Below are 16,215 nucleotides of genomic sequence, written 5' to 3' on the forward strand. Positions count from 1 at the left end.
TTATAGAACTGGCTTTTGAGGGCACCTGGTGATTCTGTTGGTGAGTCTTCCTCTGGTTTTCCCTCAATTTAATACACATTATAACTGTTATTTTTACCACCTCTTGCAATGCATCTCCCATTGTCAGATCTCCTTTCACTAAATGTTTGGTGTTTGCTTTTCCAGGTCACTCAGAACATGCTGGAGAGATGTGGCCAAAGCACTGCACTGCAAAGGAGCCTCCAATCCCAAGGGTGTGGATATGATCTGGCAAGGACTTTGGAAACAGAGCACTGACTGATAAACCATCTCAGAAAGTGCTGGGACGCCGTAATGTTGTTAGAGAGATTTTTTTACCCTTGTGAAAACTATTTTCTGCATTTTTCTATCTCTAGCCTAAATGTAAGAATTTATAATAGTGAAAACAATGGAAAACCAGCCTTAGTTTGAAGAATGCTTTCAGCCTTTCTTATCAAAATTTATAATCCTATTGTTTTAGCTTTATCAAACAGTGTAAAAACAGTGTATAACCAAAGAACAAAAGGATATACTTTCCTTCGGAATTTGTGTCAGTTAATGATTCTCAGTTCTGTACATAATAGTAAATAATATCTCATCTGTTCAAACCTCCAAGCTCACTCTTGAGGATGTCTTTGTTTGAAAATTAGATGAAAGCCAGTACAAACTTTATATGACACCTTTTCAAACTAATAAAATTACTATTTTTCTACAAAATGTTCTATATTTCTTTGCAGCATGGGTGCTAAATGACAGTGAGGACCACAAAGAAGACTGAAAATGAACATTTTTAGGCTATAAGTATAGCAAGAAAATTGAATGTTGTACAGAGTGAAATAAGACATGATGGAGCAAGACTCAGTGAAGTACTGAAGATGTTATTTCACAAGTACACATTTTCCAGGTCTTTAGAAACTGGAAAAAAGAACCATGGAAGAAAATCAAGGTGTTTAAACCCTTTACAAAGAATAAAGAAGAGACTGCAGAAAAAAGAGACTTAAACTGGGGAGCAGAAGGTGTCCTGTGGGGAGGACTTTACTGGAGGAGGGGCTTTACTGGTTGGAGAGATGCCTAACAAAATGAATGAAAAGAAATTTCATGAAATTAATTGAATGAAAGCCTAACAAAAATGAGAAATGCTTAAGCAATAACTCAGTTTATTATGTGGAAAAGCTGTTACGTGCAATTACAAACTTGCTTTGGGATTGACTTGGATTTTTCCATTATTTGCCTAAGGAAAAAAAAAGATTTCACTTTTGTCATATTTGCTGACATTTGTGAATTCAATAACATTTCACCACTGCTTAGATAAGAATGGGAATTATTAATTGTGGCCAAAAGGAAGAAAAAGTTCATACCTGTATTTCTTACAGGGCTTTTCCAGTTTTCTTCTTTGAAATTGTTGTTTTTCTGCACATTTTCGAAAGGAAGTACAGCTGGAAGGATGGTGTTTTGTCAATTTGCTGTTTACATTTGAGCTCAGCTGGAGAAAGGATTTCAGCCAAAGGGTCTGAGCTGCAGGAATTCTGAGAACCTGAGGAGTTAAATCCACGGAGGTAAAGTGATCCATGGAGGCTACAGAAATCCATGGAAGTTCCAGTAATCCACGGAAGTTACAGTAATCCATGGAGATTACAATAATCCATGGAGGTTACAGATATCCATGAAGCACTGTAGTGCCTTATGCATTGCTTGAAAAGACATAATTGCCTTTAGGGCTTTGGAATAGTTTTCTCCTTTAAAAAGTGGAAACAATGGAATGGGAAACGTCAAAGGGAGATGCCACTCAGAACCCAAGCAATTTCCTCACAAAGTACCAGTGTGAACCTGTCTGGTAATGCAAAGAGTTGGGGACTGTGAAATAGGGCTGGTTCTCCCCCAGGTGTGTTTTATATCCTTGGAGAGCAAAGCACAGCTTGCTGAGGCTCAGGTGAGTGTCGGTCCCTATGTGAGCCAGAACAAACCCCCAGAGGAACCCCCAGGTGGGCTCTGTTGGCTGGGGCAGGCACAGGCTGCACTGGGGTGAGCACAGTTTGAATTCCAGGCCCTGCTTGCAAAGGAGGCTGTGAAGAGCTCAGCCCCAGCATATGCACACCTTATAGAGTAATTCCTCAGCTTCATTAATGTTTTATTGCACAATGAGTTTACGATGACAGCAAACCTCTCAAACTGTGGCAGGATAACACACTTCCTCACCGTATTAAAAAATAATGCTGGTGTAGGTATATGTACCAGGGTGTAGACTGCTGTTAAGAGGCACTGCTTTGACAAAATTCTTTTTGAGGTTTACAGAAAGCATAATAAAATATGTAAGTTACATTTCTACAAACAAAAGCTATAACATAAGTTATTTATAAGCATGAGATACAAACAGTATCACGATAAATAAACCTTAATGGATACCTGTGGCATCCATCCTAATGTAATTTGCCCAGCAAAAGTCATATTTAGTATAAAAACCTGGCAGCAGTAGTGTGTTGGTATTTAAAATAAGAATGAAAGAGGGAAGGAAGCGGCTGCTTCCCCACGCTTACACCCAACCTCTGGTACATCCTGCCTTCCCCTTCACCTGGGGCTGGCGCTGCTGCTCTCAGAGACCAGAGGTCTCTGTGTCTTTCAGGGCATCTCCACGATACCAGGATGTTCCCTGTCAGCTTCACTATGGCCTGATTTTACTAAAGGTGGCAGAAAAAATGGAGCCCCATGTGCCCATCATTCTCTGTACTCTCTGCCCTTTCAAGGGTAGCTCCTTCCCCAGCATATCCCTTGTACCCTCTCCTTCTCATCTAGTCTCAGCCATTTGTGGAACAATGCATGTATTCTGAACTGAAATAGTCTTAGCTTTTTAAATATCACGGTTAAAGTTACCAACCCCACAAAGACGTGTTTTGGAACAGGGATTGAAACCACTATGGCATGTTCATTTGTCAGAGGCTTCAGAACCCATTTAGCATTGGGTCTCTGAGTGGGGTTTAACTGCTTCCACCCACTGGGACGTGGAGGACAGAGAGTTTTACTGGAGTCTATGTGTCTGGAGTCTTAGTCAGGGTTTATGGGGCAGATGTTCCAAGCTCCTCCATGTCAGGGTATAGGGAATATCACTTGTTCTGATGGGGGAAAGGCTGCTAAGGGCAAAGCTCCACCACCCTGCCCTCCCCTCTGCCTTCATGAGGTGAGGGGAGGCAGAAGGAGCACAGCACTCCAAACCAAAGGAATGGGCAGAGGGGAATGACCTTTGTGTCTGCAACACCAGAGCTCTTCCCTCAGAAAAAGAGCAGCTGACTTAACCCTTGTGGGCTGACAAAAAAAAAAAAAAAGAAAATGGGGGGTTTTTGTCAGCTCTGTTGTGCACCAGGAGCTGAGTCCTGAGGCCTGAGCCCAGTGCTGTCCCATGAGAGCACAGCCACAGGCTGGTACCCAGGGTCCCTCTCCATCACTGGCATGGGGCAGCCAGGCCTCTGCTCTGTCCTGGGGCCTGTTGGCCACAGTGGTCCTCACCCAGGGGGGCTCGTCACTGACCAGAGGGACCCACAGGGTCTCACTGAGCCCTGCAGAAAATACAAAGGCCAGGACCACATCCCCCTTTGGTGCACAAACCTCAGGCCTTGCTTGCTAGTGCCCTCCACAGCTGGGCACAGCTGGCTACAGGCAGAGCTCAGGCAGCATGTAAACTGCTTCTGGCTGTCCTACTCCCTACTGCCCCTGCCAGGACACAGATCACGCACATCCCTCTTCAGCCTGAACACCAGTATCACTCACCAGCTCCACAGGAATGCTGCTTCCAGGGCTACGGCTGAAAAGCAGCATGTGTCCTCTGTCATGCTGAGTTCCACATTGTATAATCACTCCAAATCATGTGTGGTTTATGCAGCAGTATCCATCCAGAAAAGGCTGTGGAGAACAGGACTGGCCTTGCACAGCCTGAAACCCCCTGCCAAAGAAAGGAGCCACAGCAGGAACTCTGGAGCTACAGCAGGAGCATCTCAACATCTTCTGCTGCTTCCTGGTGAAGGGGGCCATTAGCAGTGCTCATCATGTTGTTTTAAAAGCACGTTTTAAAAGCTGAATGGTGGTATTGGCCACCATCACGCACATGGGGGGGGTCTGCAAGGATAAGGGTCCTGCGAGGACATGGCACTGCAAGGACACCCTCCCTCCAGGGCCTTCCTTGTTTTGATCCTGAGGACATTTCTGCAGCTGAGGAATGCCATTACCAAACCTACTGGCCATGGCAGGCTGCAGCACATTGATGGAGACCTTCATGTCACCTCCATGGCAGCCAGGCCTGGGCCTGGTTTCAGGCATGAGTGAGACAGTTGCCACATCTCTGCCCCCAGTGACTGCCAGTGACAGACGGGATGGGGGAATCTTCTGCCCGGTGGTGCCAGGGAGGTGGTCACTCCTCTTAAACAGCTTTAGTTACTTTTCTCCCTGCTTAACTCTGTCCTCCCCATACCTTTGCAGGTGACTGGGAGCAGCGCTCTCCACACCTGATCAGTCCCTGCCCACAGGTGTCCTGGCAGAGCTGGCTCAGCCATGCTCCCTGACAGGCCCAGGGAGCTGTGTCCTGGCGTGGCAGGGCTGCACCATGCTCCTCTTTGCCAGCACCCTACACTTGGCTTCACATCTCAGTTGATACTTGTACAATAAGCAGAACTTCACAGGAAATGACAGTGCCACAGCAGCCTTCACACACACCACCAGAACTCTCCCAGAGCCTTCCTGTCTGCATGGCTCTGGTGGCTGCCCACTGGTGCTGTCCAGCCCTGTCCCCCTGGTGCTGTCCAGCCCTGTCCCGGTGCTGTCCAGTACTGTCCTGGTGCTGTCCAGCCCTGTTCCCCTGGTGCTGTCCGGCACTGTCCTGATGTCCGGCACTGTCCCCCCGGGCCGGGGGGAGGCCATGCCATGTTTTGCTGTGCCATGCCTGGGGCGTGGCCAGAGCCCAGCAGGGTGCGGGGTCTCGTCCCTGTGACGAGAAGCTGCCTGGCTGTTGGTGCCCTGTGCCTGCCCGGGGGTCCCGCTGCCTCCCTGTGCCCCGTGGAGCCAGCCCTGAACTGGCTCCCCGGTGCGGTGCAGAGTAGCCCGGCTTTGGGTGGGCACGTCCACTCCCGCACCAGCAGCACTCCCGGGCCCCCGACCGGCCCTGGGACTGTCGAGGGTGGCAGCACCGGACCGTGCCGGCGGGGCCAGGCCGCGCCGTCGGGGCCGCAGATCCGCTCTGGCAGAGGCGGCGCCGGGCGGGGAGCCCGGCACGGAGCCACGGAGCGCGGCACCCAGCAAAGCGCAGGCGGACTTTGGGTCGGAAGGAGCCGCGGGGCTGTGCGGGGCTGTGCGGGGCTGTGCGGGGCTGTGCGGGGCTGTGCGGGGCTGTGCGGGGCTGTGCGGGGCTCTGCGCGGGGTTCTGCGGGGCTTGGCACCGAGTCCCGCCCGCCCCACGCCCGCAGAGGGGCGACGGAGACGGCGCGGCTGAGGGAGAGCTGCATTTAAGGATACCATACGTCCGGGGTTATTAATTATAAAACATAATTAAAGTAAAACTGCAGAACGTCAACATATTAAATTTAAAAGCTAATATTAAAATATCGTTAATATTTAATAAGGTAGATGAACGTTACGGAGCTGTATGCTGATACTCTATATTTAACTGTGTAAAACCAGGAGAGTTTTCCCAAAGAAAAATGTATTGTTTAGCTGATTATCAAAGACTCTGTGATATATTATCCATTTCACAAAAATAATATAGATATCTTTTTAAATATAGTAATAAAAACATACTAGTGCCTTTTAAATATACTATTACTTACCACCCCTTTTCATATTGTACTATCACAGACACTTTGGAATTGGTTTAAAAGCACATCATTCATTATTCAAAGCTCATCTTTGCATATTATTCCAGCTCAAGTCTGCCAGGCTCCCTGTGAAATCGTTCACAAAATTGATAACAGCAGACACACACGCAATAAAAAGATCGCCTTGGGCAGCCCGAGCTCCCATTATGCAGATCGAGCTGCAATTTTCTCTAACAAAGCCTGCCCTGATCCAGGACTGGGTGGCATTTTATTTATTTATTTATTTTTGTAGCCTCCACCGGTTGACTTTTTCTTTTTCTTGTTCTTTTTTTTTTCCCCCTTTTTTATTTTTTTTTCCTAATTTTTATTTTATTTTATTTTTTATTTTTTCTTCCCCGTTGTCCTCCTTTTCCCTTCTGCCCCCGCCCCGCCGCCCCCCGCCCGCCTCGCCGGGCTGTCCGGAGCGGGGCCCCGAGGGCGGTGCGCCCGCGGCCGTTCCGGCGGGATTGTGCGGCTCCGCACCAGCTTGCTGGATCGCCTCAATCCGATTAGCTCCGCTCCGGGGAGCGGCGGGTGATGGCAGCTACGCTGCCCGCCGCACCGAGCGGGGACAATCCGATTAGGGCCGCTCGGGGCCGCGGGTGGCATCGGCCGGCCCCCTCGGAGGGGGGCGTTTACTGGCCGCGTTAATGACCGCCGGGCAAGGCGGGGCCGGTGACCCTCGCTGCCGTGAGCCGGGGAAACCCTTTCGACGGTTTCGGGCCGGGACGCGCCTCGGTCAGCGCCCGCGCCTCGGAACTCTGGGCGGCAGTTTCGCCGCGGCCGTCGGACCCCGTCGGGGCCGGAGCCTACTCCGACCCCGCGACCCGTGAGGAGCATGGGGCGGGTCTCAAAAAGGGCACACCGGGGCTCACTTTTGCCGTGGGGCCGCGGCGGGAGCAGAGCCGCGCGGAGCGGGGCCGGCAGGTGCCGCCGGGCGGGCTCCGAGCGCAGCGCCTGTCCCCGGCAGCTCGGGCTTTCTTGCTGCCGCTGCCGCGGAGCGATTCGGAGCGTTGCGGGATTTGAATACTAAGATTTAAAAACTAATCAAGTCCTTCCTGTCACCGCTCCGGCATCCCGGGCTCGCCCTGCCAGGTGCTGATCAAATGCCATTACATTCTATTAACAGGGAAATTCTATTCCCTGTTTTCATTTCCCTTTATAAGAGGGAACTAAGTAAATGCACTGAGCGTTATTTAATTGTTAATGCCTTGAGTCCCGTTCGGCCGTCAGGGACCGGCTGCCAACGCGCTCGGCAGCGGCGCGGGGCTCTGCAAATTAAGCCCAAACGGAATTTCACCCTGTAGGGCCCCGGCCGCCCCCCCAGTCCGGCCCCGGGCACGATCTCGGCCCACCGCTCCGCGCTGCCGTCGGGGAGGAGCCCTGGGCAGCCGCGGGCTTCAGGGACCGAGTCCCGCCTCACACGGTGGCCTCGAGCCGTCGGGGCCCGTGGCGGGGCGGGGCCGGGGACGGGGCCGGGGACGGGGCCGGGGACGGGGACGGGGGGGGGAAGCGACGCCCCCGACGTGCGGCCCTCGGCCCCGCCCCCGCCCCGCGCGGGGCCATTGTTCGCGCGCCCCTGTGATGTCACCGCGGCGGCGGCGGCCCCCGCGCCCGGGCGCGAGGCCGGTGCGGGGCGGCGGCAGCCAATGGGCGCGCGGAGGGCGGGCGGCGGCGGCCAATGGCGGCGGCGGGGGCGCACGCGGCGCGGGGCGCGCGGCGGCCCCCGGGCGGTGACGGGGCGGCGCGCGCGCGCTCCGCAAAGTTTGGTGTCGGCGGCGGGGCCGGCCGGGCCGCGAGCGCAGCGCGAGCGGCGGCGCCTCCACAGCGGCGCGAGGGCGGCGGTGGCGGAGGATGGACCCGCCGAGGATGGACCCGCCGGGGCCGGCGCAGGGCCAGCACCAGCACGAGCCCATCAGCTTCGGCATCGACCAGATCCTCAACAGCCCCGAGCAGGACAGCGCTCCCCCGCCGCCCCCCCGGGGCCCCGACGGCGCGACCTTCCTGGGCGGCCCCGGCGGCCGCGGCGGCGCGCCCTACCCGGCCCTGCCGGCCCCCTTCCCGGCCATCGCCGCGCCCTTCGAGGACTCGGGATCGTACAGTGTGAACCTCAGCCTGGCCCCGGCCGGCGTGATCCGGGTGCCGGCGCACAGGCCCATCCCCGGGGCCGTGCCGCCGCCCATCTCCAGCGCCATCCCGGCCATGCCCGCCGTGCCCAGTCTGGGCAGCCTCAACTTCCCCTGGATGGAGAGCAGCAGGCGCTTCGTCAAGGACAGGTTCACAGGTAAGGCGCCGTGGCGGAGCGGCGAGCCCGCTCCCGACAACGAACGGAAGGGCGAGTAAAAACATAAAACGAAATAATAACAATAACGCGAATAAGAATAAAAGCAAAGGCGGCCGCTGGATGCTTCCCTCCCCCGCGCTCGCAGCGAGCCGAAAAATCGCTCACCTCCCGGCGTGAATAGCTCGGGGCGCCCCGGGGGACGGCCGGGCCTCGCTCGTCTCCGCAGCTCTTCGACGAGAGGTGGAAGCGGGGCCCCGGGGAGCCGCGGTCCCTTCGGGGTCCGGCGGGGCGCGGGCGGCCGGCGGGCAGAGCGGCGGCCCCGGGGGGGGCGGCCGGCACCGTGCGGGCGCGGGGCTGACCCCTGTGCTTCCCCCCCGGGCAGCGGCGGCGGCACTGACGCCCTTCACGGTGACACGGCGGATCGGTCATCCCTACCAGAACCGGACTCCGCCGAAGCGCAAGAAACCGCGGACATCCTTCTCCCGGGTGCAGATCTGCGAGCTGGAGAAGCGTTTCCATCGGCAGAAGTACCTGGCCTCAGCCGAGCGCGCTGCCCTCGCCAAGTCCCTCAAGATGACGGACGCCCAGGTGAAGACCTGGTTCCAGAACCGGCGCACCAAGTGGCGGTGAGTCCCGTGCCCTCGGAGCCGTCCCGTCCTGCCGCCGCCTCCAGCGGCGTCCCCCACCCGCCGCCCCGCGAATCCCGCTCCGGCCGGGACGGCCCCTTGCCGGCTCCTGGCAGCCAAACCGTTGGGGGTGAATTTTTATTATTATACTATAATAATTAATATTGTTATTATCTTTATATATTTCTTTCTTAATAACCCCCCATTCGGAAAACGGAGGATTATTCGTAAAAAACGAGGGATTATTCAGAATAACGGGGAATTGTTTGAAGAAACGGGGAATTAATTTAGGAAAAAAAAAAAAGAATCGGGAACGTTGGGAGAAAAGGGGGGAATATTTGGAAACGGGATTACTGGGAAACGGCGGGTTTGCAGGCTCTTCCCGCCGCCCACCTTCCCTCCTCTGGCGGTCAAGCGGTGACCGCCCGCCCGGCGGTGCCTGGCCCCAGAAGGACGCTCCGGCCGCCCTGCCTGGTGCCTGTGAGCCCAGACCCGGCCCCGGGCCGGCCGCTCCCGGCTGAGTCCCGGGCGGAGCGTGCCCCGTGACCGGGCGCGGGCTGAGCGTGTCCCCCGGCAGGCGGCAGACGGCGGAGGAGCGGGAGGCCGAGCGGCAGCAGGCGAGCCGGCTGATGCTGCAGCTGCAGCACGACGCCTTCCAGAAGTCGCTGAACGAGTCCATCCAGCCCGACCCGCTGTGCCTGCACAACTCGTCGCTGTTCGCGCTGCAGAATCTGCAGCCCTGGGAGGAGGAGAGCGCCAAGATCCCCCCGGTCACCTCCCTCGTCTGAACCCGGCAGCCGGGGCACGCAGCAGACTGGTCCGCGGAGCGCGGCCGGCGGCTCCCTTTGCCCCGGGGCCGCGGCTCCCCCGACGGGGCGGCTGCGGGGCGGCGAGCGGCGCCAGCGGGGCTGACACTGGGATCGGGTCTGACCGGAGCCGGGCCCGGAGCCGCTTCCCCGAGGCCGGCGTGGAGTGGAGCCCCTTGTATATTTGTGTCGATGTTCCACTAGGAAGGGAAATATGTCACTTTTTGTAAGAAGTGTTAATATTTTAATTTATTTATGCATCGAGATTTTGGGCACTATTATTATGGAATTATATAAAACCTCGATTATTTATATCGAAATCTGAACACAGGTATTTTGTGTTGGCTTTGGAACAAAAGGCTATTTTTTTCCCGTTCTGAGGATAGTGTAAAGAAAAAAAGACCTCCCTATCACTTAGCGGAGGGGACTCGGTGGAGCCGGTGATGACTCATTAGCTTCGGAAACCCTATTAAACTGAAAAGCGGTAGCTCCCATCTGACCAGGTGAAGTTAATGTCAGCTGTAATTTATTCACCGTAGTAATAAGGGCTCCTTCCAGGCACCACACGCCGTTCTGTCCTCACCTTCCCAGCCGATGAGCTTTAGCGCCCCAAAACAGCACTCGCTCCCTGCGCCACCGGCTCTCGAGAAAGCGCCTTATGTTTCATAATAAAGAAGATTTGGGGTTGACACAGACCATGTATAATACTTTGTACTTGCCGAGACGTGTAAATAAACGTTTTCTTTACAAACGCCTCTCCGCTCCGTGCCTGCCGCCGCGCCGGGGAGAGCCGAGCCGAGCCCACTGGGCCGGGCGCTGCGGGCCGTGGCCGCCGGCCGCCGCGGGGCCTCGGCTGACGCGGAGGACAGAAGCCGAAATGGGGGCGGCAGAGGGCCGGGGAGCGGGGCTGGGACGGCGGGCGGATTCGGAGCGGGGCTGCGGCGGCGGGGCCGGTGCGGTCGTGAGCGGTGCTGCTGCTCTCTCCGCCGGTGCGGGGCAGAGCGGCCGGGAGCGATCTCGGCTTTGGGACACGGTCGGCAGCGCGGGTGGCCGGGCGGGAGGCGTGCGGAGCCCGCGGAGCAGGCCCCGCCGGTCCGCGGTAATTTCTCTCCGCCAGCCACGCGGTCCCGACTCGCACGCCGGTGGAGCCCGGCGGTTTTCTTTTTGCTGTCTTTTCTGCGCATCCCGCCGGCAGCCGGAACGGCGGTGGCTTGGGCCAAGGCTCCGGTGCTCGCCCCCATCACCGTTGTGCGGGGGGATTTTTAAGAACAACCTCCCGCAGGTCTCGAGCCCTGCTCCCCGGCCTCCAACAACGGGGGAAGCTGCAAAACTGACATTTTTAGAAAGCAGCCATGGCCAGGAGGGTTCTCCCCAGCCACGGGCAGGAGCCGTCGCTCCCTTGGTCGCGTTCCCTGAAGGGGGGCTCGGCAGCGGGCTCGGCCGCAGAGCGGGAGGCTGCAGGAGCGTAACGCCGCTCCCGGGCTCGCCGCTCCCGGCCCCGGCTGCGGCACAGGGCAGCTCAGCGCCAGGCAGCCACGCAGGGCGAGGGATGGAGAAAATATTTCTTAACTGGTTCTTCCCTCAGCGGTATCAGGGCAGGGGCTCCGGTCGATTTGGTTTGTCGGGAGCAGGCTGTGGAAGGCTCACGGCAGGGGCAAATCCAGTCACACAGGGGTGATGGTGCTGGACCCGACTGGTGCCATTCACCAGCGAGAATGTGCAGCCTAAGCTGAAACAGAGATCGAGGGAAGTCTTTGGCAGGGAAGGAAGAAAAAACAACGGGGAGATCTATATCGGTCGACAGAATGCGAGGGACCGCCGCACTCCGGTCCTCTGTCCCCACCCGCTCCCCGCCACCGCTGCGCCCCAGCCCCAGCCCGGCTCTGTTCGGTGCATTCGTTTTCCCACCGCCCTTCACCGCGCGGCGATACCGGGGCTGCTGGCCCTCGGCCTTCCCCTCAGCATCGGCACCGAATGCGGCACAGAGAGGGAGAGAACCCCCCCGTACCATACACAGAACAGCCCTGAGAAACCTCAGTGTCAGTGAAAGGGGGGAAGAATCCAGCTCTGAACGGGGATGGAATACACGGACACACATTTTCACCTGTGTATTGGTGTTGCGTTCTATCATCTGCACCGTCGAACATCTGTAAAGTGCATTTTGTTCAACACATCGTTGTTCTTTAACTGTTCGGACACCCCGTAACTATAAGCCTGAACGTCCCGGATTTCCATGCAGTTTCCCCAAACTGCTGTAATCCAGGAGCAGTATATTTGCAGAGAGCAAAATGCTGCTACATTCTGCAGGAACCGGCTTTGTGGCGAGGGAGGATCCTGCGCAAAGCCACGGGGTGTTTCCAGCCCTGGAACGAGCGGCAGTGTGTCCGAGCTCGGCAGGGACAGCCCAGGGGGTCCCGTCGTCACTGCTGCCCGTGGGCTGTGTCACAGGCAGCGGGATTGAGCCTCGGGGTACCCCAATTTGTCAAAAGATTTCATAAACCACAACCAAATTTCCATTTCAACCATCTGAGTAGTCATCAAATAGCGGGATTTATGTCCCGCGAGCTGCTTTGGGCTTGCTGATGTCTGTGGCTGGTGTCTTTGTTCCCGAGGAGTTGTTTCGAGGTGCGTTTTGAGCGGTGCTGAGGACGAGGGACACAGGCTGCCTCGTGTCTCATATGACGAGAGTGCGTGGACAGTCCGGGGGGCGTCCCAACACGTGCGGTCGTGCTGAAGGGGCACAAGGAGGGGTTACCCGCAATTACTCTGCCCAGTTAATCCAGTGTTACAGAAGCCTCAGGGCAACACCAATTGGAACAAACACACAGTACTTCTCCCTGTGGATGAGAGCGGTGTTCCCTGCCGGCCTCGTTCAGGTGTGACGAACGTGTGTGTCTGATGGTCCCTGCTGTGTGTCTTTGAAGGTCTGTCAACAGAGAGAGATGCCTGAAGGGACCTGCGCGGACTCTACACTAGACCAACTTGAGCCTTTTCATCCCAGGAATTGTAATTGTGGAGGATGTGGGTGCCCAGTGGAGGATAGGGCATCTTTTGGGGGTGGGCTGGCTGTTGTCCTGATCCCATTGATTGTCCTGTCCACATTTTGCACTTGGGCTCTGGAGTGGCCAACTTAAGTCGAGCTGTTGTGTATGGGCAGCCGTTTGACTTCCCAATTTCTGAAACACCCTCCCGGCAGCACAGGCCCTGGCTAGCTGTGGGTGAGCATGGGGGGAGCATGGTTTATCTCTCACCTCCCACTCATCGCTAAGTGCTCCCTTACCTCCGTGGGAGACTCCTTAAAGCACTCAGTCAGCCAAGGAGGTCAGTGGTGTGCAGGCAGGGTGAAGGGCAGCAGCAGCTCCTGCAGCTGTGCTGCAGCATAACTGTTTCAGGGGGAATCATTTAAGTGTAGGCAGTGAAAGTCGTGATGGAGATGTGCTCTGAGAGTGCTAAAGAGGCTACACATCCCATCAAGCTGAGTTTTAATCTGTTGATGCTAGATGCTGCTATGAAATTGATAATTCTTAGCATTTGGATGATCTTTCCAAAGCAGTCTTTAATCTCCAAGTGAAATATCTCTGTGAATTTATGTTTTGAAAAGCCCATGCTATGTCCCTGAACTCCCCGATATGGAAGTTTTAAGCCCAGAAAAACTTGTCTTTATTGAATGAGGATGGAAAAAAGCAATGAGAATTAAGGATTTCTGAACTGTCAGTGGGACTTAATTTTGGACAGGTCATTTTCCAAGCTTTGCTTAATTGTGTGTGTGAATGCTCTCCCAGGCAGGAGTATGTCTGTGTGAATGCTGCTCCCAGGCAGGGCTGAGCAGCCCCGTGGGTGAATGCACAAGGCAGAGCTCAGCATAACTGGAGGAACATCAGCCATCTCCTCAGAGCTCCTCCTGGCTTTCCCTTGAGCCCCAGCCTGACGCAGCCCCAGTGCCATACCCTCATGCACAAACCCTCTCTGGATAAAAATGGCTCCACAATTTGCCTCTCTCAGCATTATTTTGTGCCCAGGGTATTAGATGTTACAAAGTAATGCGTGGTGATCAAATCTGTATAGGCAATTCCTTTCCTAAATGGGCCTTAAAATCAATGGGTTATTAGCTCTCCTCCACTCCATGATGAAAGGCTGGTCCTGTTAAACATGAAAACGACACAATATTCAATGCCTTGGTTTACGAAAGGTTTTTTTTGTTTTGTTTTGTTTTTTAATTAAGCTCATTTATAGCTGACAGAAATAGTACTGAGATTTACATGACACCTCTGAACTTTCCTTGAAGCATGTATTTCTGCACCTAAATTATCACCACTACTGAGGATAATCATCTAAGGGCCGTGACTCACCCAGGTGAGCACTTGCTCATGTAGCTGCTCCTCCTCAGTTGGTAGATTCCCTCCTTATGTGTTACCTGAGCGAGTTGGATGAGGTGGGGCAAGTATTTGCTTCCATTTGCTTCCGTGCAAGTGGGCATGTTTTGAGGAAGAGGTATTTACACCCTTGGTTCAGGCTATTTGGAGCATTTCCCTTCAATGCCGTGTGTTTCCCTTGCCCATGCTTTTGAGTCTTTTAAACTCCTAATATTTTCCTGACTCAGCAGCAAAAGAAATATTTCTACTTGGTGCCCACTGGTTTTTGGGCATCTGAGCTTGTCTCCTGGAGGCACCCAAGTGGCTTTTATGGGCAGAGCCATCATGCAGTTTGTAGTAGTTTGGCACCTATGTACTTTTCCCTCCTTTTTGAGGGGGAGTCTCAGCATGTCTAGACATTTCAGATACCTTAAAAATCTGTTGTTAAGGTCAGAGCAGTAAAGGCATTTAGAGATATACTCCCATGAATTTAATTTAAGGATAAGAAATAAAATATTCTTCCCACATTGTTGTGGCAATAGAAGTCAGCTGCCTAAAGGCATTTCTGCATTGTGGATTCAGAAATGTCCAGATGTCCTTCGTAGGATGTGCTCAGAGCTGGAAATGCTGGGAGTGCCAAACAGAGACATTTGAGAGGGATCTGTGCTTTTCAGGGAGCAGAGATGGAAGTTTCCACACTTCTTCAGGAGGGTGTGAGCTGTGCTCCACCTCAGCCCCATGAACTGTGTGATCACAGAATCCCAGAATGGTTTGGGTTAGAAGAGACCTTAAAGGTCATCCAGTGCCACCCCCTGCCGTGGACAGGGACACCTTCCCCTGTCCCTGGCTGTTCCAAGCCCCATCCAGCCTGGCCTTGGGTTTTCTGGTGTGAGTGATGTTGGGCGTCCACAGGACTGTGCTCCACTGAGTAGGGCCTCAGCTTGCTGGGGTGCTGAGTGGGGCAGGCTCTAAACATCCTCACAAGCTCAGACCTTAGGCCATTCTTCAAAAGATAAAAATAAGGCAAATAAGAGAAATCTGCCTGTGGATAGTGGACCCCAGAGATTTCCCAGTAACATTTGCAGTATCTATACAGACATCAAGGGTGCTGTGCTGGTCCTGGTGAATGTTGTAAGCTGAGCCTGCAAGTATTTACCTTCTGAGAGTTCAAGGGAGTGATTTTGCACCTCTGTGGAGCATCTTCCACTTCCACATGAAGAGGCAGAGAGAGCAGGACCTTTGTTGTTACCAGCATGTGGGATTTGCCGGGTCCTTCTCTGCTGCTCTGCTCAGCGGCAGGACCACAAGGATCAGACCCAGCCAGTCCAATGTGCCTCGCCCTAGCTTGGGCCAGTTTCCTGGAATGGGCAGGTGGGAGAAAACTGTCCTGTCTCCAGCTCTGCTGCACATCTGAGCTCCCTGAATGAATCTCTGCACCTCATCAGGTAATTCTGGATGCTACATGTTGGCAGTGAGATGCATTTCACTCCATGCTATGACCAGTTTTCTTCATGAACTAATCCAAATAGGAAGCAGTGCCATGGTAAATTGGCATGAGCCCTGTGGCCTGGTAAAGGTCCTCCCATTTAGCAAGAGGTTGGACTGTCTGGTCCATCATCTGTGTGCCTGAACCTCCAGCTCTCTGTTCAGGTGAATCTGCATTCTTTATTTCTTCTTAGGGACACCAGACATGATCTCATTGCCTTGGTTTTATTATCTCTCATCTTTGGACTGAGTAGCATCTGGAAAGAGGGGGTAAAATTCATACCATGGCTTGCCTACAGAAATACTAGGCTTCTTCAATCTTTTGAAAATAGAAGGCCATCAACCCCTGCCAGACTCCTTAAATGACTTAAACTCAATGCCACAAGTGTTCCAAAATGCCAAAATGATCCCATTAATTTGGCATCCAGTATATGCTGCATTATACATACTAACTTCCATTGGCACATGCCACATCCAATCCATTAGTTGTGCACAAATGCACTTAAGTTTTTTATTGCTCTTAGTTTTGTGTCATCAGCAAAGAAAGGTAAAGTTGATCTTCATCTAAATCACTGACATGGATTATTGCAATTGATTACAACGAAGAAAAAGCTTTTCAAGTTTCAAAGTTATGTTGTCTTTTATTTCCCCAAGTAGTAATCTGTACTGTTTAAGTTATTGCACAAGAACCGTCTCAGTGAGAGCTGCCCATATTACATTCCTTTTTGAGAACATTTGTATGCTAGGCTGTTGTGATTCCCCAGCTCTGTACAGAACTTTTATTCCTTCTGGTGGCAGAAAGGCACTTGATATTCTTCACTCAGTCCAGACAGA

At 54.0% G+C, this 16,215-nt stretch overlaps 1 protein-coding gene and 1 long non-coding RNA gene across 2 annotated transcripts in view; both read left to right on the forward strand.

Annotated features, from left to right (window-relative positions):
• LOC136367332 (uncharacterized) overlaps window positions 1-665 on the forward strand; it is a 58,724-nt gene extending 58,059 nt beyond the window's left edge. The window contains exon 3 of the long non-coding RNA XR_010744682.1: window positions 166-665. This is a non-coding gene — a long non-coding RNA (uncharacterized lncRNA). The remainder of the gene's footprint in view (window positions 1-165) is intronic.
• Window positions 666-7,638: 6,973 nt separating this feature from the next.
• TLX3 (T cell leukemia homeobox 3) lies at window positions 7,639-10,295 on the forward strand. The gene is made up of 3 exons (XM_066328798.1): window positions 7,639-8,112; window positions 8,495-8,738; window positions 9,316-10,295. The coding sequence occupies exons 1-3, from the start codon at window positions 7,683-7,685 to the stop codon at window positions 9,524-9,526; spliced, it is 885 nt and encodes a 294-aa protein (XP_066184895.1). The 5' UTR covers window positions 7,639-7,682; the 3' UTR covers window positions 9,527-10,295.
• The last annotated feature ends 5,920 nt before the right edge of the window (window positions 10,296-16,215 follow it).

This window comes from Sylvia atricapilla, chromosome 14 (genome assembly GCF_009819655.1).
Source record: "Sylvia atricapilla isolate bSylAtr1 chromosome 14, bSylAtr1.pri, whole genome shotgun sequence".
Taxonomy (NCBI): domain Eukaryota; kingdom Metazoa; phylum Chordata; class Aves; order Passeriformes; family Sylviidae; genus Sylvia; species Sylvia atricapilla.

What these genes read in the sequence shown, in the direction of transcription:
- TLX3 (XM_066328798.1), top strand. Translation starts at nt 7,683, where the DNA reads ATGGACCCGCCGAGGATGGACCCGCCGGGGCCGGCGCAGGGCCAGCAC. An exon ending in CGTCAAGGACAGGTTCACAG is followed by an intron (nt 8,113 to 8,494) that starts GTAAGGCGCCGT and finishes CCCCCCGGGCAG; the next exon opens with CGGCGGCGGCACTGACGCCC. An exon ending in AACCGGCGCACCAAGTGGCG is followed by an intron (nt 8,739 to 9,315) that starts GTGAGTCCCGTG and finishes GTCCCCCGGCAG; the next exon opens with GCGGCAGACGGCGGAGGAGC.